This window comes from Amphimedon queenslandica, unplaced genomic scaffold (assembly GCF_000090795.2).
Source record: "Amphimedon queenslandica unplaced genomic scaffold, v1.1 AMPQUscaffold_13512, whole genome shotgun sequence".
Lineage (NCBI taxonomy): Eukaryota > Metazoa > Porifera > Demospongiae > Haplosclerida > Niphatidae > Amphimedon > Amphimedon queenslandica.
Window position 1 is genome coordinate 455,236 of NW_003546252.1, and position 22,561 is coordinate 477,796.

The 22,561-nt window shown below is 34.1% G+C and overlaps 5 protein-coding genes and 2 long non-coding RNA genes across 7 annotated transcripts in view; 4 read left to right on the forward strand and 3 right to left on the reverse strand.

The window, feature by feature from the left end:
• Positions 1–2,703: 2,703 nt before the first annotated feature.
• Positions 2,704–4,498, reverse strand: LOC109588433 (uncharacterized). The gene is made up of 4 exons (XR_002188154.1): positions 3,712–4,498; positions 3,554–3,650; positions 3,263–3,431; positions 2,704–2,904 (listed from the first exon to the last, which is right to left on the reverse strand). It is a non-coding gene; the product is annotated as an uncharacterized LOC109588433 (long non-coding RNA).
• Positions 4,499–4,781: 283 nt separating this feature from the next.
• Positions 4,782–5,756, forward strand: LOC105316382 (uncharacterized). The gene is made up of 3 exons (XM_011411222.2): positions 4,782–4,921; positions 4,978–5,016; positions 5,077–5,756. The coding sequence occupies exons 1-3, from the start codon at positions 4,843–4,845 to the stop codon at positions 5,694–5,696; spliced, it is 738 nt and encodes a 245-aa protein (XP_011409524.2). The 5' UTR covers positions 4,782–4,842; the 3' UTR covers positions 5,697–5,756.
• Positions 5,757–6,133: 377 nt separating this feature from the next.
• LOC100640570 (short-chain collagen C4-like) lies at positions 6,134–7,059 on the forward strand. Its single transcript, XM_020004590.1, has 2 exons — positions 6,134–6,223; positions 6,268–7,059. The coding sequence occupies exons 1-2, from the start codon at positions 6,151–6,153 to the stop codon at positions 6,879–6,881; spliced, it is 687 nt and encodes a 228-aa protein (XP_019860149.1). The 5' UTR covers positions 6,134–6,150; the 3' UTR covers positions 6,882–7,059.
• Positions 7,060–7,280: 221 nt separating this feature from the next.
• On the forward strand, positions 7,281–8,206 carry LOC109588424 (short-chain collagen C4-like). Its single transcript, XM_020004597.1, has 2 exons — positions 7,281–7,439; positions 7,483–8,206. Exons 1-2 carry the CDS (start codon positions 7,382–7,384, stop codon positions 8,097–8,099), a joined length of 675 nt encoding a protein of 224 aa, XP_019860156.1. The 5' UTR covers positions 7,281–7,381; the 3' UTR covers positions 8,100–8,206.
• A 1,085-nt stretch (positions 8,207–9,291) lies between these two features.
• LOC109588439 (uncharacterized) lies at positions 9,292–10,841 on the reverse strand. Its single transcript, XR_002188158.1, has 3 exons — positions 10,758–10,841; positions 10,637–10,714; positions 9,292–9,944 (listed from the first exon to the last, which is right to left on the reverse strand). It is a non-coding gene; the product is annotated as an uncharacterized LOC109588439 (long non-coding RNA).
• A 49-nt stretch (positions 10,842–10,890) lies between these two features.
• Positions 10,891–12,534, forward strand: LOC105316391 (coiled-coil domain-containing protein 189-like). The gene is made up of 3 exons (XM_011411234.2): positions 10,891–11,510; positions 11,570–11,688; positions 12,166–12,534. The coding sequence occupies exons 1-3, from the start codon at positions 10,907–10,909 to the stop codon at positions 12,271–12,273; spliced, it is 831 nt and encodes a 276-aa protein (XP_011409536.1). The 5' UTR covers positions 10,891–10,906; the 3' UTR covers positions 12,274–12,534.
• Positions 12,501–22,561, reverse strand: part of LOC100640697 (probable phospholipid-transporting ATPase VD) — a 13,276-nt gene continuing 3,215 nt past the window's right edge. Inside the window, exons 6-17 of the mRNA XM_011411235.2 lie at positions 22,122–22,246; positions 21,308–21,560; positions 18,077–18,150; positions 17,826–18,029; positions 17,108–17,425; positions 16,602–16,728; positions 15,897–16,081; positions 15,363–15,686; positions 14,682–14,810; positions 14,194–14,319; positions 13,048–13,619; positions 12,501–12,753 (exon numbers count right to left, since the gene is read on the reverse strand). Coding sequence (XP_011409537.2) covers positions 12,594–12,753; positions 13,048–13,619; positions 14,194–14,319; positions 14,682–14,810; positions 15,363–15,686; positions 15,897–16,081; positions 16,602–16,728; positions 17,108–17,425; positions 17,826–18,029; positions 18,077–18,150; positions 21,308–21,560; positions 22,122–22,246 — 2,597 coding nt within the window. The 3' untranslated portion in view covers positions 12,501–12,593. The remainder of the gene's footprint in view (positions 12,754–13,047; positions 13,620–14,193; positions 14,320–14,681; positions 14,811–15,362; positions 15,687–15,896; positions 16,082–16,601; positions 16,729–17,107; positions 17,426–17,825; positions 18,030–18,076; positions 18,151–21,307; positions 21,561–22,121; positions 22,247–22,561) is intronic.

The window sequence follows — 22,561 nt, forward strand, 5'->3', positions numbered from 1 at the left end:
ATGCTTTCATTTTTTGATATTATTTATTTTATTAATTATTTTTTGATTGTTTTCTTTCCCAGCTAGGCTCTGTTGTTGTACTATAGTCCTTCCTTTTTAAGCTTTGCTTCATACTAATAGCAATAGTAATCTTATTATTGCTTTGTGTTTTTTGGTTGTTGTTTTTTGTTTTTTGGTTGTTGTTTTTTGTTCTTTGGTTTTTATTTTTTATTTTTGTTTCTGGTTTTCAGCTTGTTTTTGCTCTTAAATTAGATTTCAATAATAAATAAACTACATTTGTACCATACAGCTCCAAATTTTTGTTTATTAAAATTTTGTCAAATTTATCTGGGCTTTTGGTGTAACAAGAATTTTTATTGGCAAAATTTTTACTCCACATAAATAGTATGCTAAATTATAAAAAATTAAAATTAATTTTCACAAAAAGATTTTCATGATATTTTTGCTATCGCGATATCCTATGTCAAAACAGCTGAAGTAGTCCTATTGTTAAAAACATGTTATTGTCCTAAACTTTGTGCTGAGTATAATTAGGACTATCATAATTGAATGATAGAGCAAAACAGCCTTTATACTATAACACAATTACCGTCAACTGTCATGACAAAAACACTAAGCACAGGATCATGCACAAAGTTTAGAGTAATAGCTATCACTACATACAATAGTTGGAAGTAAAACTAAATAAACTACTCACACAATCACACAAATAACAAACAAGTCATAAATGGTATTACAGAAGGAGTCTAAATTTAGAATAATGATAAGTAAGCAGAATTTAAAGGAGATAGATTGATGATACACTTATTTTGTATCTTGTTAACTTTAACACTAGCTTTAAACTCAAATAGTTTTAGAACATTCAGCCACAAATTCTAAATCATCAAAACTGACCTGACAATCAAATTGTTTTGTTCCATTTAATTGTTAATGAAACTCCAATATACTTCTTTTTGAAACACTAGGAAAAGGCTAACAATTTTACATACAGTAAGCAGCCATATACATTTCCTTACCCTGTAAATGCACTAGAATGAATTAGTTTTACACATAATCACAATGTTAAATCTATACACATAAAAATATTATTATAATACAATAGCATACTCTACCAATATAATACATGTAAAATAGTTTGCATGGCTGGAATGATTTATGCATGCAACAGCTGGGGAGAACAACTCGCAGCAGCTGTGAAGAACAATTTGCAACAGCTAGGGAGAACAACTCGGCAATAGCCATATCAACAAACTATGTAAAGTATGTAAATAACATTGAGTTCTTTCCTCACAAGGCAACACTACATTACAATGCAGTATGTCAATGAAAATATTTTACTATTAACACACTTTAGTAGCCATGATTACTGATGTATTGAATCAACAAATGGCCAGTGAATGATGAATATTAGAAAAGACAGATTAGTAGGTATAAACACAAAGTATATCTTATCAGTTGGGAATTCAGTCACGGCCTAGCTGCTGTATCAATGTATTGCAATTGACTAATCAGATTACTCTAATCAATCAGCAGTTTATTAGTTTAGTTATTCAACCTCATTCAATATACTATCATAAGTATAAATTATTAAGTTAATTGGGACTGAGTGAATAGCAACACACTCTGTTAACATAAACAGAGGGGAGTGTGTTGCTTCCTTTGGCTTGCCCTAATTAATTCATTAAGTTATGCTAACATTAATCTCTAAGGTAAAGGGTACCTATATTGAGTAAAATACATGTATTTATACTTGGACAATATTAGTACTGTCATGTATTAACCTTTCTCTTTGTTTATCAAGTTCCAGTTAAAAGTTGAAGTCTATTCAGTTAGTTGTCAATATGATTGTTAACTATCATTACAGGTTGGGCAGCAATGTAGTGCCACCTCTACGTGGTGCTGCCTGGGATCACTAGTGGCTACTACTGCTAGTGATGCTAAGAGCACTACAAGAAGAATATGACAAGACTATACTAATAGTAACTGCTCATAGCAAATCTTAATATTATCATTGATAGGTTCAAGTTGAAATAAAGATGACATGTCAAGTGAAGCACTACTTAAGAAGCAAGTGAGTTATAAAAAAACAAACAATATGACTCTTCAATATTTTGCTAATTTAATTTTTTTTAATATTTTTAATTTTTAATAATGGCTATTTAAATCTAGTCTAGAGCAGCAGTCATTGCCTGCCTATTCAGCTGTTACAACTAATGAGCCATCAGCGAGCACATCTGACTGAATTGAGCTCTGAGTTTAAATGAGATGCTTAAAAAAATAATCAAAAATAAAGATTGGATATTTGAGATCAATTTCTACTATTATTGGTTCAGGTTAGAGACTTAGAGTAGTTTTATTAATTACATAATTAATTAAAGCTGACAAAAATGCTGAGTTTTTTCTCCTGTCCATGCTTGTAAATTGCATATCTTTTGTGCTGAATGTGGTGGGTGCAGAGATAATATTTGACATAGTGAAGGCCATGCAGTAACCAATTGTAAGTGGCAGCAGTTTGTTTCTATGGCTTCATGTGTATGTTCACACTTTAGGGTTAATAGTATATACTCTTCATAGTAGCATAGTGTCTATTGTACTGGATCATTGTCATCATTTTAGACTGATGATGGCCTCCAATTGCTACTTTCCTTTGGTATAATCATTATTATTATTAGTAATAGTAGTGTGTTGATGTACATCCTTTCACTCTTTTCTAATTCCTCTTCTTTTCGAGTGGATGATAATTAATACATGCATGATACTTGAATAAACAAAATAATAAAAGTCCATAAATTAATGATAGCAAAACAAAGAACTATAATTATGACAAGTTCTGATGGAATCATCTTCCCCATCTTCTTCAAAAGAAGTATGCCACTCCATGTCATTCATAAAGTCAGTACAAAGCTATAAATGTAAATTAGAGTGAGAGATTGCAACTAAAGTACATGTATTATGTATCAGAAAAATTAGTAAAATGGCACAAATTCTCTCCAGGCAAAATTTGGCCATTGTACAGGGACTTTGGACCGATTTTGGAACAACTTTAAAAGTTTGTAAAAAATTCAACTTTGATCAGGATTCAGTCAAACTTTCTACAAATTGTAAGTACATGCATATGCATCAGAAAATGTAGTTTAAAATGCAATTTTTTTTTTATTTTTGATGAAATTTGGTCAATGACCTTGTACAAAGCTTAATCCCGATTTCAGAGCAACTTTAAAAGTTCATAAAAAAATTCAACCCCATGTCTGCTACATATTACCTCTTCCATCTTCTCAAGAAGGTAATACTACATTGAATCATTTTCATGCAGTCAGTGGATCTCTCTCTCCTGGATCAGTCAGAGGTTAAAGGGGAGAGGAGGATCGTGTGCTGTTAGTTCGGTTGTGTTCCGACACAGAACATCATAATGATCAGGAGGAGAATCACCACTGAGAAGAAAATAAAAAACACTATTTAAATCTCATAGTTAAATTATCAACCCTATAAGTATCACTTCTGATTAGGTTAAAAGCTAGATACAGAGTATTATTACTATATTTTATGCTCATACCCTTTTGTATAGAAATGAGCTTTGTAGTGCTTCCATCTTAAGGGCCTATACTGGGATCAGTATTTTCAGGGAAGTATGGTATTATTGTTCTTTCAGTCTACATTGCATGAAAAGAAGAGGACATTATAGATTTGCAGTCTCTCTCTCTCTACTCTTACTCTTGTTTATTATATAGGATAGGTGCAAGGTCAAAGCCATCCATCTTACGATCGCTCGGTATTGTAGCTCCAGCCAAATTAAAAAAGTTGGTAAAATGTCATATCCTGCAGCCAAATGGCAAGGTTGTCACTGCTTTTAATCTGACTTTGATGTTTATTAGCCTCCAGTTCTTAATGACTGAAGTTGCATTATCTGCAGTCAAATTTTTCTATATTCCAATTACCTTGAGATCTACTACTGTCATGATTATGGATTATTTCAGAGCACATATTGTATTGGGACTGATACATGTACTACTTGTCCTGATTAGATGTCTTTATTGTAGACTGCCCACAATAGCAAGTTTGGCTGTAGTCTCATGTGCCATCTGACTAGTAGACTGTAGGCTGGGGAATGGTCTGGCTAGTGAGACTAGCTGTCTAGAACTACCATCTAGTTGCATTTCATTTGCCACATATAAGTTACTCTTATAATCAATGACTATTTAGTCTTTTGTCGTTATAGCATGAATATGACCAACCTATATATTCATTAGCATAATATTAGTTTATTTTGCTAAAATGAAAACAAGCAATCAGAGTAAATTGTTTTTGTAATACTTGCAAAATAAATTTAACAATCTATAATTATATTTAGATTGGAAAATTTCATCAAGTACGTAACATTCATCCATCCCACTACACACTATAGGCTGGGCTTCTGAAGATCAAGTTTAATTTTTTTCTAATCCATCTTGTAACTATGAAAAGTGCTGTAAGTTTGATAAAAAATTGAAACTTTTATTTAATTTAAAAAATTTTTTACACAAAGTTGAGCATGACAAAAATTTTCACTTTTTTATTATAAAGACATATTTTGGTCAAATTCCAATCATTTAAGTACTTAATTGGTATATCTGGCTTTCAACTGCATGAATAAAGTGAAACAAATTGACTTGGATTATGTATGACTATTATGCTTGTAATGTTATAAGTTCTGATACTATAACTATACAATGACCATAATGTGTCGCAACTCACAGCTGAGTGACATTATAACAGGATGTGCATGACAGGAAGTATTATGTACTTTATAAGGAAGAAATTTTTTACACATACATCATTGGTTACCTTTAATTCACATTGCATGCAATGGATTTCCTAAGGTCTATTCTACTTTCTTGCTTCCTGGTAATGTTAATAAAATGCAATTATTGCTCTTCTGACTCAGGTAAATCAATCTTACATTTTAAAACTATGAATTACTATAAATAATATTTATTTTAGTTTCAACAAACCTTGGGCAAGATATATCTTTTGTGTCTTGTAAGGTTATACCTAAACCAAATATCATACTTAATTGTGATGCCTTTGATTGATATTTAGATCAAACAGATAAAAATCAAAGTGTTACAATCAAAATCCCACGAGGACCTACTCAAGGAGGTGGAGTGACATACATCAGATGGGGAAGGTCATGCTGTCCTTCACCAGCAAGATCAATTTATGTGGGCTACGTAGCTGGCCCATTTTATAATGAGTGGGGATCTGCTGCTAGTCGTCTTTGTTTGCCTACCGAACCACAATACCCGAGTAATGAAAAAATAGATCCTGCATGGGCCGTATCTTATCTAGACGGGGCAGAATATGAAACACATGCTCCAGGCAAAGCTATATTTAGAAAAGATTTGCAAAACAAAAATGTTCCTTGTGCAGTTTGTTTTGCACCTCAAAAAACAGCTAAGCTTATGATACCAGCTAAAATATCTTGTCCAGAATCGTGGACTAGAGAATACTATGGATATCTAATGACATCATTCCGTGACCATGTCAACAATCAATACTATGAGTGTGTTGATGTTGATGCTATTGGCATTGATAATACAACACCTAATCATGACGGTACTTTGTTCTACTTTACTGAAGCAAGGTGTGAAAATCATGGGCTTCCATGTGGTCCATATGTTAATCAGCAGGCTCTCACTTGTGCTGTGTGTACTAAGTGAATAACATTTCTACATGAAACATTTTGATAATAGCCAAGATAGTTAAAATATTTTTCAGTAGATTTTTGCAAATAATTATTTAATAATTACATTATTTAACAATAGAAATGAAAGTGAATGTGCATGAATAATAAACTAAGCTTGGTTAAAATTATTTGGAGCATAGATTTAATCTTATGCAGCAAAATATTGAAATGTTAATATTTATGCCAACAATCATGCATCCATGCATGCACATCCTAATATATACATGAGTGTGCATGTGACTATATTTTACATAATATCAACAGTATTAAAAAACCCTCACTAATATGATGACTCAATACTCAATATCAAGATTATATACTCTTGATATTGAGTCATCATAATTAGCCAAAGGAAGGAAGTAATTACATGGCATAAATATAAAGCACTTTCTTATTCTCAAGCAATACACATGAGTTTAAGCACTAAAATGTGTACCAAGGCTCTCCTTTTAGTATGTGTCTTTGTCATCACATTTAACAATGCTAGCAGCACTCTATCAGGTATTTTTCATTAATTTACACTTATATTAATTATATGATTGCAGTTGCAGAAACTGCTAAAGACACTCGAAGCATTACTATTACAATCCCACGTCATGTTTCAATGGAAGGTAGGGGTGTTAGCTTCACTCGATGGGGAAAGGCTTGCTGCCCGTCTGGCAGCAACCTAGTATATTCTGGATATGCTGCAGGTGGATTCTTTAATCAGAAAGGAAATGGTGCTAACTACCTCTGCATGCCTACAGATCCTGAATATCTGAGTTCCGCTGCACCTAGAACTAGATCTCTTTTGTATGGTGCTGAATACCAGCCATATGATTCAAAAATTTTTGCCACAAATGTTCATGATTACAATGTACCATGTGTAGTGTGCAATGCTCCAACCAAGTCTACTGCACTTATGATTCCTACAATGGTTAATTGTCCAGCAGGTTGGAATCGTGAATACTATGGGTATTTGACAGCAGAAAAATATAATCATCAGAGAAATGTTGCTTATGAATGCCTTGATTTTGATCCTGATGGCATCCCTGGGACATCACAAGATACTAATGGTGCTTTGTTCTACTTTGTAGCTTTGAGACAATGCAATAGGGGACTACCATGTGGTCCTTACCAGGCAGGAAAAGCTGTTTCGTGTGTAATTTGTACAAAATGATACAGAAACTATAAACTAATATTAGATCATAGGAATTTTTGTTAGACACTCAGATATTATCATATTTCTTAGAACAATAATCTGCAATTAGATTGGTTTATTAAAAAATATAATTATAAATAATTATTAAAAGTTTTGTAACATCAGCTGTGGTTGTAACAATGGTGAACTTGGCATGTATAAATTAATTAATGAATCAAAACCACTGAAATAACATGAATTAGCTAACGAGAAATTAAAACAACAAACAAGGTAGGTAATTGCTTATAAATTAGAGCATTAACTTGATAATCAATATCAATTAGACTGCATGGGTTGTGTTTATTTATAGATTGTGTATAATTTACATTACAAAAAATTACAAAAGCAAGTATATCTAATTTGATTTAAATTAAACTGTAATGATTTTTATATGCAAGGTGATTCAGGAAATCGTAGCTAGCTGTACATAAAAAGAAGTTACTAGTGTTAATATACATCTTTTCCCACATAAAGTTAAAATGGGAAGACTAGTGTTCCTTTTCATCTTTGTATGCTTTACGAAGAACATATTGCAAGGTAGCTAGCTAATTGACAGTTCTTTTATAAATACTTAATGCAGGTAGAGCTCAAGGTATAACTAAAGCAAAAGACATCACAGTTGTTGTCCCACCTGAAGAAGAGAATGATGCTGAAGCTGGTGCTGTGTATGTCAGATGGGGTAAACTCACCTGCCCATCAAATGGAGCTGTGATGCTTTATAATGGATATGCTGCAGGTGGGCCTCATAATCGACCAGGCAATGGTGCAAACTATCTTTGTGCACCGAAAGATCCACAATATCTGAATGATACAAAAATCTCTGTCACATCATACTTATATGGATCTGAGTTTATGACAAACAATCAAGTATTTACTGGTGCTACAAACCTTAAAAATGTTCCATGTGCAGTCTGTCATTCACAGAGGAGATCATCTTTAGTCATGGTCCCAGGCAAAACTTCATGTCATGAGGATTGGACAAGAGAGTACTATGGTTACTTGATGACAAGCCCTTCTGGCTATGTTCAAAATATGAAGTATGAATGTGTTGATTCGCTTCCAGATACCATTCCTGGTACTCAGAGTGATGCAACCGGAGCAATTTTCAGTTTTGTTGTAGTTGTTTGCGGTAACGGGCTGCCTTGTGGGCCCTATGATGGATCAAAGGCAGTTACTTGCTCAGTATGTACCAAGTGATCATGTAGCATTAAAGTTACTTAACACTTTAGGTTTAGTATAATTACTGATTAGTTTCATTTATATTGTTTGGTGAATCAAGTCATAATGAATGCTTAGAGAGTTAATTTAATAAAATAAATTTATCAAGGAACCCTGTGATACCCATTATAAGGCCTGCATCATGTAAATGGCTGACTATTCATTCACTGTGCAAAACTGAGTCTAAATTTAACTAAAGAAAGAATTAGTGAGCCTCACAACATACTTGCCTTCTTATAATAGTCCATCAGACTGACAGATGCATAGAATTATAAAATCCATGATAAAATCCATCTCATTTAATTGCCAACATATGACTTGAGAAGCATAGTAGCTAATCATTGTAACTAATTCTGCATGTTGCCACTTACAAAACTTTGCAATACCTACGTGAGAGCAATGCAAAATAAGTGTTAACCAACCATTTACTGAGGCTATAATCAGGATGCCATAAGTTAATTTAAACATCACACTTAGATGTGATTTAATGTCAACTTTTCTCCAAAGCTTACAGTATTAGTCTCGTGGGCCAACTCCTGATTGGGGGAGGAGAGGAGTACAAGCAAAATTTGACATGTATACATGTCAACTTCTGCTTGTTCTCAAAGCTCATTCGTATAGGCCAGGACAATCAGATTGTACCATGTAATATTCATCACTACAATCGTCATTACTATTATATGACTATTACATAAAGAAAATGATGGACCACCTTGATGACAAAGCTCTGGAACTTTGTAATCATGATGCTACCTTATCTTGTGGTTATCCATTATTGTAAGATCAAGAGAAGCAGGCTGTTCTTTTCTTCTGTAAAGGAAAGGACATTTTTGCCTGCCTTCCTATAGGGTTTAAGAGGAGTGACTGTTTCGTCATCCTACCTCTAAGGTGTTTGATTCCTTGAGGAAGGAAACTCCTGGTCACAGCATTGTAATTGTAATATTTCCATTAAACAGTTTAATGAAAGATCAAGTGAGGAGTTGCCAGGAACAAAATGTAGGAGCAGCATGCACCAGTGACACATACATGTATGACAAGTCGAGTGAGGAGGAGGCAATGAAGGGGGGACGGAGGCTTTCAAATAGTCTACATCAGTCCAGAGATGATATTGGGTAGAAAGAAATGGCATTCTATTCTGGACACAAATTAACACGTCTATCTCCTAAGAGAGTAAGTTTATGTTGTATATTTGCCTAGTCTCAAAACCAATAAAATAAAAACAGTTACAAACAATAAGAAAACAGAGACAGACAGAAGGACATACACAATAAAAATAAAGAAGAGTAGGAATGAACAAAGAAGGATAACACACACTGTAGGAATAAAGGAAGAAAGAGAATAAGAAATTCACAACTGATAACTATACAAAGAAGCATATAATATAGAATCAAGCAATATAGAATCAAACAATAAGAAATGAATGAACAATGTAGCTCACGCTACCAATGGAACTGAAGTACTATCCAATGGAACTGAAGTACTATCCAATGTACAAATTGTAGAAGAACTGAAGAGAACTTGAGAGAACGAACGAGTGAAGACTACAACTGAAGAATTAGATGATTGCAGGATTATTTATATGGAGGATGTGTGGTTATTATAGTTAATTATATTATAGTTAATAAAAGAGACTAGGCAGTTACCACAGTTTAGCACAGCCAATGTAGGCATTCCATCTTACTCAGTTACGTTGTATCATGTGTAACTGGACATAACCGTTGTTCACATGGCTTCCATTGCACGTCCACATGACTTCCACATTCCAGGAGAACAAGCAGAAGTCAACATGTATGCCAGAATTCTCTCTTCTCTCAGCTCATGAGACTATACAGAATGCAGTGCACAATAATTTTTATAAATGTAGGCACGACACAAAACAAAAAGATAGGATAGAGTCCATGTGACCATAATAAGGCAATTATGACAAACTCTTGGCAAAAATGTCTACTCTAAGAGCAAAATGATAAAGTATTTAATATTTTCTTGTACATGTATGTTTTGCATTATGGTAAACTATATACAACTGACCAATAATAAATAATTATCCACTCTTGCTGGCCATAAATAATAGCTGTGATATCACTCAGAAAAAATATGGAATTAGTTGAATATGGAATTAGTTGAATCGCTCCTGCAGAATCCTTATCAGCAACAATCTTAATACTGATTGATTTATTTAAATGCAAAATTTATGTGCAGCATTTTGCATATACTGATGTAACATCAGTATATGCATATCAAAATGCTGCACATAAATTTTGCATTTAAATAAATCAATCAGTATTAGGTTTGATGTTGACAAGGATTCTGCATGAGTAATTCAACTAATTCCATATTTTTTCTGAAAAAAGTTTTATTGTACCTTCAGTACTGAGCTGGAAAGGAGTTATATATAATTTAGAAACATTTGAAATTTGGTGAATTGACATGTCATTAAGTACACTCAGAATAAAACATGCAATATTTCTAGCTGTGAAGTATTTTCATTTTCTTATAATAAATTATAATTAGTGTACCTTTGCAAAAAAAGAATTCGACAAATGCCCCAGGTCTGGCAAGCCAGACTAGCCCCACCTGCCTTCTCAAAGCTAGCCCTACATAATAAAAATAAAAGAAAGTGGAGAGCAAGAGCTTAACCTGCTATAACTTCTTAATCATGTCCTAGAAAGGACAGTAGGATGAACCAAAATAATACGAACCTACGAGGGTGTGGTCACATCGTCTAGCCACGCCCAAAGATACCCGTTGACATAGCAACTAAGCAAGTGAAGTCAAAGGCTCAAATAATGTCCACTTTGTTTACTCCTCGCATATGTACATGGGAAGATCTGGACTATACAAATGCGGAGAAACTGTTAGATGCAAAGACAACCAATGGAACCATATACAATCATACAGGGGGCCTTCTATATAACTTACTGGGAACAGAAGGAGAAATGAGGATCAAAATCACAACAGATCTTTTCTACAATCTGATTCTGTTCTGTAGAAAGAACAAATTCAGTCCAGAACAGCTCACTGCCCTCTTTACTATATTAAAAACACTACATCTACTCTGTATCTCAACACCATACAACAACATTGAGGAGTGTCATCAACTGATGAAAGATTTCATCATAAAGCACAGTGTCTTCAGGCCACCATACAGTATATGCTTATTTAGTCTTCACCAAGTGAAGCTTACAACAGAGTACTTGCTAGAGACATACTTTAAACACTACAAGATGTACAAATATGCATTCACCAAACGCGTCCTCCTTGATTTAAGTATATCTTATGATAGAGATGGAGAACAAAAGGAAGCAGAAGTGGACCCAATTTCATCACAAGAAGAGGCTGGAAAAATAAATACAGCTAAGAGTGAAGAAGAAATTGAACAAAAAGAACAAGGTATTATTGTCAAAATAATTGTATATGTAGCCATCATAATTACTGGTACTTTGTCATAGCTGAAACAACAGAAGAGGAAGCAACTATTGTAGAAGAACCAGATGAAATTCCTGATGACTTAAAACAACTTAAAGATTTAATATCACAAACACTAACAGAACGACTTAATGAAATGAAAGTAAGTCTGGCCCCATTAATTTACATGTAAAAATAATGATACAATAACCATGCAGTAATAAGAATGGTTGGAGACTATACATGTACTTTGACTCTTCTTACATGTGTATACAGTACTAATTGACTATAATAGCATGTTTATGCATCATATCGTAGGGCACCATTTTTTCAAGGGCTATATATTTTGCAGATTTTGTTGCTTTTCGTGTAGAAAAATTTCTCGAATTAATTTTATGGGCGTGGAAAATTCGAATTGGGGATAAAAATGGCGAAATTTAATACAGCGAATTATATATCCACTAAATCAGTAGCCCTCGAAAAAAGGTGCCCTATGGTAGTTAGTCTAAGTGACAAAGTGGTTCCCCTTGACCACACAGGCAGAACCAGAGTTAGAGTACCTGTGTACAAATGTACGTGTAATTATCCCATGAATGGCCATAATTGTCTTTACCAAGCACATTATAATTACTACATGTAGGTTACAGTTGAAAAAGAGCTCAGCAAGAGTGACAAAAGACTAACCGATAGACTGAATATTCTGGAGGCAGAGACTGATGGAGGAAAAGGTGGAAAGAAAAAGAAGTGAATTTCATAGACATGAATCAGTACACCAACACATACTCCAACACATACATTGTGTACATGTACTTGTAATTCTCACAATAAAATTTTACAATGGCCGAAAACTAATAATCCACGTACATGCACATGTACATGTACATGTATCTCTATCCTGTAGTACATGTAGATATACAATATGTACATGTACATGTAGGTATGCACTTGGGCCAATTCTTATTGCCTCTGCGCCTACAATTAAGATTGTCTCATTGTTATTAAAAGTATATACATGTAGTAAATATTTAAAACTAAAAATAATAATTAAAAATGATAGCAATAGCATAACTAAGATGGTGTCACCTGATGATTTGAAATTTCTGCCTCAAAAAGGCCAGAAGCTGAATCTTCTTTAATGGGCATACTCTTGGCTTTCTTTTTTTCGTCCTTCCTTGCTTTCATGACAGTATCAGGAAATAAATCTTGATGGAGTACCTTGCCAACAAGCCTAAAAGTTAAAATAAAGAAATTGTAAAGACACATACAATGATGGTTAAATTTAATTTTAAAAATAACATTTGTACAGTACAGACTCAAATTTCTCATTTATTTATTTTGTTAGTAGATTGCATAGCAACACACTACGGATTGTGAAACCTCTATATAATAAGGACACCACACCACATAACTAACATTTTAGAGGTAACCTCTGAAATGATAATAATTTTTGTAATAAGTATATGCCTGAATGGTGTCTGAAATAATGCACTGTAAATAATAATAAATAAATAATAATACTGACCTTGGTAGAAGTGCCACCATTGGTGTGAGTATCAGCAAAAACCAAAATGAAGGGAAGGTTGATATGACTTGCATAATAAAGTAAGTGTCCAAAAATCTCTGCTGTGAATTGATTGCACAATAAACGTAATTGAACACAAACAGGACCAAGCAACTGCCCCACAGAAAGAAATGATGTATCCAGGTCCAGTGGAGAGTCTCAATGGCCAAATGAAGACTAGCAACAATGACAACAATTGTATTGATGATGAAACCAAACTCCACAAGGCCAATAGCCCCTCCATACAACGCAGCATAAGGTATAAAAAACACAACAGCACTCTGATAAAAAGCTTCCAACATTATAAGCCAGTACTTAGATCTTGTGTACACTCGCGAGCATCTCCCTCCATTGTAGAGTGAACTGTCAGAGAGCAGAGTAGTGGCTTTGACATCCTGATCAGCAGTACCTGCTACCATGACAGGAAGTGAAGTATAGACAAGGTTATAAATCTGTAGGTTGACGCCATCAATAGGAACAGAGCCTGAGAATCCGTTAAAAATTTGAAACCAAAATAATAAAACGGAGTACATCTACAAGTGAAAGAGAGATGAAGTAAAATACATATACATGTAACTAGGGGAATGTAAAACATTTAAAGGCCCTCCTCCATACAGCAGGGCTCTCCCACAACTACATGTACATGTACATGTACATGTACTCCCAGTAGAAAGTTAATTCTTTTTGGTTAAAATTATAATGTATTACCGTATAGCTAGAAATTTCTGTGGCCCAAAATTTCTGCTAATTTTTCAGATTTTGAAAAATTGCAGAAATTTAATCCTTAAAATTTTGGTACACAATATTATTTATTCGCCTATTTAAATTAAAAGGCATGGTGAATTTGCAAAAATAAAATCCACAAAAACTATTTGATGGCAATTCGTAAAATGCAAACAAAAAAATGTATTTGGGCCAGAAAATTTTCTAGCTACTGTACATGTATACAGTATTATGCTTTTCAGAATTGAAAGATTTAGAAGGGCATTGTAAATGCATGTTGAAAAAGGGCTTTATTGCTTTTTAAAAAGTATTCTGTGCCCATTACAACGTACATGTACAGCAAGAACATTGTCATGAAAACAACAAATACGTAAATATTCATACCACGTTTTTGTAGAAAAAGTAAAGAATTAAATTTGCTAATCTTGTATAACACCAGTGACCATGAACCAGGAGCAACTTCTTTAGATAAGAAAACCGTGCCATGTTAAAATCACTAGCCAATACTGCCTAAACATACATGTAGAAGTACATTGTAAAAAAGGAAATTAATGTACATGTACATTATGGACATGTACTATATGCATGCATGTACAATTGTACATCACAGTGTACAAATGTATATACTGAGTCTTAAGTATTATAAAGACTAATGGCAGTATTGTCATAATACTATACATGTAAGTCTGTTTGAAAAAATTAAAATCGGAGATTTACTGGCTTTAAATTTTTATAGATTGTAACTTCCTGCTGGCTGTGATTATCAACATTATTGCAAAATCAAAAGTGTAGTACATTATTTAATTATAATGCTGTACATGCAGTGATCAATAGTACAAGAACCTGAAATAAAATTGATTTAAAGCTATTACCTGCATTCCTTCTTTGCCAGCGATTCCTATTCCAACATTAGCTTGCTGTATCATGCTAACATCATTAGCTCCATCACCAATAGCTAGTGTCATCACTCCAGATTCCTTGTATAACTGCACCACACCAGCCTATGTAGAATAATAATACTTATTTTCAAAACCACACTGCATTAATGCAACTATTAAGGTTTAGGCCACGGTTACACGACTACGTTCTAAATTAAAAGGGATATTATTTTTGGTCGAATAAAGGTCTCATTTACACTAAAACACAAGAAAACGCATATCAAATCCAAAAAACGAATACTAAAATGGATACTTCTATAGACAAAATGATAAATTCTAATGAAAACGCAGGTGCCTGATTAGTGTAAACATCTAAAAACAGTACATGTACATGTAATAGCAAGAAAGGATGCAAATTAGGCCAAAATACATGTAATTATGTAAATGAGGCCTTATAGTATTGGCGGCACTGCATGCACAAGTAAAAAAATAAAATAAGCACAGAGGTATAAAAGTGAATGATTATAATTGTGCTCTAAATGATGAAGCTTCATTACACAAATTCAAGTACATGTACATATACATGTACATGTACATTTACATGTACAACATGTCAAGCTTAAATACGTTTCTGTTGTGGCAATCAGATCAATAACAAGATTATTAAATACAGACCTTTTGTAAAGGAGTAGCTCTACAGCATATCACAGTATCAAACTCTTTACAAATCGAAACAAATAATTTACGAGAAGAATCATGCAAGGCAAGAGCTAGTGTATCTCCATCAATGACTATTGCCTTTGAAGAGGAGGAGGAGGAGGAGAGTGGTGGACCCTTAGGCTCCGAACGAGACAAATTCTTAAGCTTAAACCACTGGTTCCTAAACATATCTACAGTATGTGACATATAACTTGAAGAACCACTTTCGGTAGCAAAGCCTCTGGCATCTCCCTTGCATCTGTCTTGATATATCGCAGTCAATGTACTGAGGCACTGTTCCTACGGACAAAAAAATACATATACAATATTACACTTGTCTATTTATTATCTTACATGTATTTTTAGAAAACTAATATTAACTACATGTACATTTAGCTGATTATTTTGTGCGATTTGCATTAATATGGCTGATAACAATATTTTTCTGATATTCGTATTGGTATCGGTGCATTACTAGTAATTTATACATTGTAACTCATCATTGTGTACCTCTGACTGGGCATGTACCGATACTATCTCAGTATCATATTCAAGTAGTTTGGATGAATAGCCAATGTTGATGGCAGTTTCTTTCTTGTCACCAGTTAGTATCCATATAATGATACCAGCCTCTCTCAGTGCCTGTATAGTATCAGGTACACCACTTTGTAATCTATCCTCTATACCCGTAGCTCCTAAGAAATGAAATAAAGAAAAAGAAGAGACTCATAAATTTTGTAGCAATTCTATTTTTCAAAGAGCTACATGTCATGTACACATACAATGTAGGTATAGTATAATTACATGTACATGTACATGAGCATAATAGTTTAACTTGCTTCAAAACTGGGCAAAGTACAGTACATACACAAAGTGTACATGTACATGCGTATTTCGTCTAAGAGACAAACCTTCACATTTACATTGTACATGTACATGTATGTGTATGTCATGTACACATCTATAAGCTAGCTGACTCTAACCTACATTGTAAACTGTTTGAGCTGATTTTGATTAAAATTGGACTTTTAAAACATGCAAAATGCATGTCATAATCATGCAGACTTAAAAGCCAATTGATAGTAATAATGATATGAGTTAATGAATGTAAATGTACATGTACATGTACATGTAATAGCGATACTGCAATACATGTATTACCAAAATATACCAGCAACAATAATATTCCTACATACTGTACATTTCTGCTCTTACCAAGTAATTGTAAATGTTTCTCGATGTTGCTATAGGATTCTTGCAATAATGTGTCCCTATTGTTAAGATCCCTCTCAGCCTTTTGATGTGACTTAGCCCAAGCCTGGTATTCATCCTCACTAATAACCTAATGGAAAATAAATCAAACAATCACAGTTGAAATGGTTTATATTCAAATTCAAAAAATATACTCATACATGGTTCTGCCTATGATAATCAGTGGCTTTAACAAACCAGTTCATCACTTAGACCAAACATGAAATTATTTCGTGATCATTTTATTCTCATTAATTGTAATCGAAGTTAATACAATGTATCAAAGACTAAAATATTTCATGTGCTCTTAAATCATATGCCTTTGCATAACTACATACAATATACATTTAGTATATGCATACATGCATTAATACTCAGCAGAAATGGACTTACAAGTATACATGTAACTGTATATACATGTACATGTACAGTACAACTACATGCATAATAATTTTGTAATCATTACTAACTCTTTTGGTCAAGCAGAGTGTCCTTAGGCCGAGTCTTCCATACTTGTTAAGGAGGTCTTGAGTAACCTCACTAGTCTCCTCAGAGAGACTGTAATCCAATAAACCATATATCACTGAATCAGCACCTTTAGTGTAGAGCACTATCTGAGGGTCCTCTCCATCAGTGTTCAGCCTAACAATGACTGACATTCTCTTTCTGTCAGGACTGAACTCAAGTACATGAAGTAGGTCTAACTCCAGGATCCCTTGATGAGGAGTTTGAAGACGAATGAGAGTCGGAGACCGGGAGAGCAGTATATACCCATAGGCACGAGCAGCCTACATGTACAATAAAGCATAACAAGGCTAACAAGCTATATACATGTACATGTACATGTACATATAAAGTTAAAGAACTATGGCAATATATTTAATTTTGCAACTACACATGTACACAATGTACATGTACCGGCTGCTACATGGACATGCATTTTTGTTGAACAGTCAAAAAAATACAAAAGCTATTAATCAAAAATTTTGAACTACTGTACACGTATATTGTACAGTGTACATGCATTAAAATGACCTCAATTAAACTTAATACAGTATACATGTATGTACGAGCCACAACCACTTTATTGAAATGGAATTTTTTTCTGGATCCACTAGTGCATGCTATACAATTACATGCATTGTGCATAAATGTACATGTACATATACATGCACATCCTTTTCTTACTTCAACTAGAGCATATTCATCAGAAGATTCAGCTTCATATATAATCTCAGGAGGTCCATCCTTTCCCCCAGTAGACGTGGTACGCTGTGCAACTACCACTGTGTTGCACACAGCCATATTAATAAAAAAGTCATTGAGGAATGAAGATGATGACTTTGGGTGACTAAGCTCTCTTTTTAACTGTGAATCAAGGATTAGCTTAGACTATAGGGATTGCTGTAAGTACATTGTATGTGCTGATGTGGACTAACTTTGTGATTAGGGTAGTCTGTTCCTTCTAGCATTGTATTTAAACTCAATTGAGTATCAATCAAACCACTACCAACTAGAACAGGAAATAAAAAATACATAGAGATTAATTTAATATTAATACATGTATTATTAATGCAGGGTTTCCCACAAAGGATGGTAAGTGAATGCAATTCAACACCCTAAATTTTTATTACATTTTCTGATACATATTGATGTACTTATGCTACGTAGAAAGTTTTTGGTGATTCTGACAGAAATTTTTAAGTTATGGCCATTTTACAAAACAGCTCAGGCCAATTTCTAAAAAATACCCTGTACTATAGCCCACACTTTTTTTCAAAAAATGACTCTGAAAATTACCCTACATTTCTATTACATTTTCTGATACAAATTCATGTACCTATGCTATGTAGAAAGTTAGACTAAAATTTTTTCAAGTTATGGTCATTTAAAGAAACGGGCCAATTTCTGAAAAATACCCTGTACTATAGCACACGGTTTTTTCCAAAAAATGGCTCCGAAATCATCCCACCAAAAGATTTAGAAGAAATGAAAGGTGGACGAGGAGGATTTGTTTCACCAGATGCAGTGTCATGCTGATATACATTGTAGATATAACTTTTCTGTAAGTAAACTTTCTATTACTGCTAAGTGTCGAAATACTTTGGAAGGAGATGATCTAAACTGTCCTTTACCACAGATATCTATTAGGACTACTGATAACTTACTCTAGACTACTGATATTATCAATATAGAGTAGTTCATACTGTATTAGATTATCTATGATACAGGAAAGCGATTTATTACAATTATTTATCATGGCTTTCAAGCTGTCTCCCACAGCCATACTTTCTGGCTCCTGGGAAGGATGCTGTCCTTTACCACAGATATCTATTAGGACTATCGATAGCTTACTCTAGACTACTGATATTATCAATATAGAGTAGTTCATACTCTATTAGATTATCTATGATACAGGAAAGCGATTTATTACAATTATTTATCATGGCTTTCAAGCTGTCTCCCACAGCCATACTTTCTGGCTCCTGGGGAAGGATGCTGTCCTTTACCACAGATATCTATTAGGACTATCGATAACTTACTCTAGACTACTGATATTATCAATATAGAGTAGTTCATACTCTATTAGATTATCTATGATACAGGACAGTGATTTATTATAATTATTTATCATGGCTTTCAAGCTATGTCCCCTACAGCCATACTTTCTGGCTCCTGGGAAGGATGTGGTTACAATCATATAGCACCCGTCTATTCCACAAACTATGTTAATAATAAGTGAATGGAACTCTACTAGATGTTAGTCAGTACTATCTCAAAGTCATGACTATATAAGCTGGCAGCGTTCATGATCAGAGGGACATCTGTTAATCCTTCTTTAAGGGTAATCTATCTATTATGGATAAAGCAGCTAAAGCAATCCCATATTGTGTTGGTAAATGGCTCCCATCTGATCAAGCCGTCCTTAACAAGTGGCTCCAGGATCTCATCGAAGAAGTTGATGGAAAAGACTCCACTGATGGTACTGATGAGGTTGATGCTGCAGATGCAGGCCTTGAGATAGTCGGATTACAGCCACCAGTTAGAGCTCTTAAAGTCCTGATAGAAACCGACTCTGAGGTTAACATGTTCTTTCACCAAATGTTCCGACAGATCCCAGCTAAAGATCCAACCGGTAAACCGCAGGTTAAAAACTATCGCCTTATGTTACGTCTGATAAACCAAGTCATGACCAAAGCACCAGAATTCAACGAGTCCGGACTAGTTGGTTTTCCCATCAATGCTATTCTAAATTGGCCTATGGGAACCACAGGAGGGTTTGCTGCCTTTTTGAATGACAAAGTTAATGTTCATTTCAAAAATATCCTCAATCACTGGGCCATCTTCCTTAAATCTGAAGAATCTTGCTATGTCCTTACTACTGATAAAAATGGCTGGCTGGGACGTAATGCCATGGCTCACATGCAGAATTTTGTCTTAGATTACGTATGTAATCCATCGCAACCGCACTATGGCTTCAAATCTTGGGATGATTTTTTTACTCGGGAGTTTCGTAAAGGCATTCGTCCCATTGCATCCCCTAATGATCCACAAGTCATAGTAAATGCTTGTGAATCTGCTCCATATAAGATTCAGAAAAATGTGAGACGCCGAGACAGGTTCTGGATCAAAGCACAGCCTTACTCCATCAACTTCATGCTTGCTAATGATCCATTAGCAGAGGAGTTTGTAGGAGGGACTGTATACCAAGCTTTTCTCAGTGCTTTCAGCTATCATCGTTGGCATAGTCCAGTTGATGGCAAGGTTGTTAAAGCATATGTTCAAGACGGAAGCTACTACTCTGAGGCTCAATCTGAGAAAGGTGATCCAGCAGGGCCCAATAATTCTCAGGGCTATATAACAGAAGTTGCTACCAGGGGGATCATCTTTATTGAGGCTGACAACCCAAAGATTGGTCTCATGTGTTTCATTGCAGTGGGAATGGCTGAGGTGTCAACTTGTGAGATTACTGTGTTTGATGGGCAGCACATACAGAAAGGCCAACAGATAGGGATGTTTCACTTTGGCGGATCCACACATTGCCTCGTGTTCCGTAAGGACGTCAATATTACATTTGATCTTCATGGTCAGACTCCTGGTCTGGATTCTAAAAATATTCCTGTGAAGTCACAGATTGCTACGGTCCAATAAGTGCATTGTCTAACCATGGACAGTTTGACTATTAATTATTGATATTTTTGTAGTGTCTTTAGTTATTTTTTGTAGTGTCTTTAGTTATTTTTTGTAGTGTCTTTAGTTATTTTTGTAGTCATCGATTAAAAATTAAAATGATAGTCATTTTCAAAAAAGTACTGTTCACAGGTCTCATAGCACAGGAACTACCGTATAGCTCCAAATTTTCGTCAGTCAAAATTTTTGTCAAATAAAATTTTGTCAAACTTTCTATAAAACATAAAAACAAGTACATGTAAATGTACCACAAAACGTGATAAAAATACTATCGATGCCATATTCAATAAAATTAAATACCAGTACAGGATATTAATTTTGTCAAATATTTTATCAACTTTAAAAATTGAATTCACTGACAAGAAGCTGAATATTATGCCAAAATACTGTAGGAAACCCTGCTCTATGTACATGTAAATGATAGAGCACATTAAAACACAAGTACATGTACAAATGTATGTAGAATTAATTCTCCTCACATTCCAATCCATGAGGGTAGTTGTTACCACTGATTGTACAGCATCTGAATATCATTTCATTCTCAGTGAGTGTGCCAGTCTTATCAGTGAACACGTGTTCTATTTGCCCCAGGTCTTCAGTAATATTCAAAGCTTTACACTGGATTCCTCTCTCTGTCTCCTCGTGATACATGTCCAGGTCCCATGTAATGAAGACGACTTGACATATCTTTACTATCTCAATTGTGATGTACAGTGATACTGGTATAATAACCTACATGTACATAACAATATGACATACATACATGTACATGTAATGCATATGTGTATTTAAACATACATGTACATGTACGTAAACATGCACACATTAGTGCATTGAATGCCACAAAAACTTGATTATAATAATCATACTTAACAATTGATTTAGTTGAATCACAATATTAAATAGATTACAAAATGTACTTTCAGTTTCAATATACTTACAATGTATATGGCTTCAAGAGTTGATCACATTACCTGTACATTTAATCAAATTGATCACTAAAATACATGTACATGCAGCAAAATGCTTGCATACTGTACATGTACACATGTACCATAGTAAATAACTGCAAGAGTTGAATAACTGAATAGAATAGCTTGTGTGACAGCTTTAGCACTAAGAATTTAACAACAACTATATGCATATACATGTACACATACATGTAAGTTATTTTTTAAATCCAGGAAAGCACATACATGTACATGTACTTCTTTAATAATAATACTTACATGCTACAATCTATAAGTACATGTAGACATAAATGTACATGTACATGTATATGTACATATTTACCTGAAATGCAATGACAAATGTCCAGAACCTGACGAATCCTTCCAGTGAAGGATTAGCATTAGAACTTGTGAATGGAAAGTAAACAATATTCCGATTAATATGCCTTCCAGTCCATAAACTGCTCACTATATGAAACAAAATATTTTTTGACAACAGAAAAATAACATACATGTACAGTGTAGTTTATCAAATCTACATATTACATGAATCAAGAGTAGATAATAATTAGAGGAGAGTGTCCTACTGTGCCTATACCTCCTGCTTCATCACGTCGTAGAATTAAAGAGTCACATTCAGGATATTTTCAGTATTTTTGAGTAAGTATTCAGAAATAACTAGAAATAACTACTCTGACTCGATGAAAATACGGAAACATACTGAATGTGACTCTTCAATTCTACACCGTGATGAAGCAGGGGGTATAGGCACAGTAGGACACT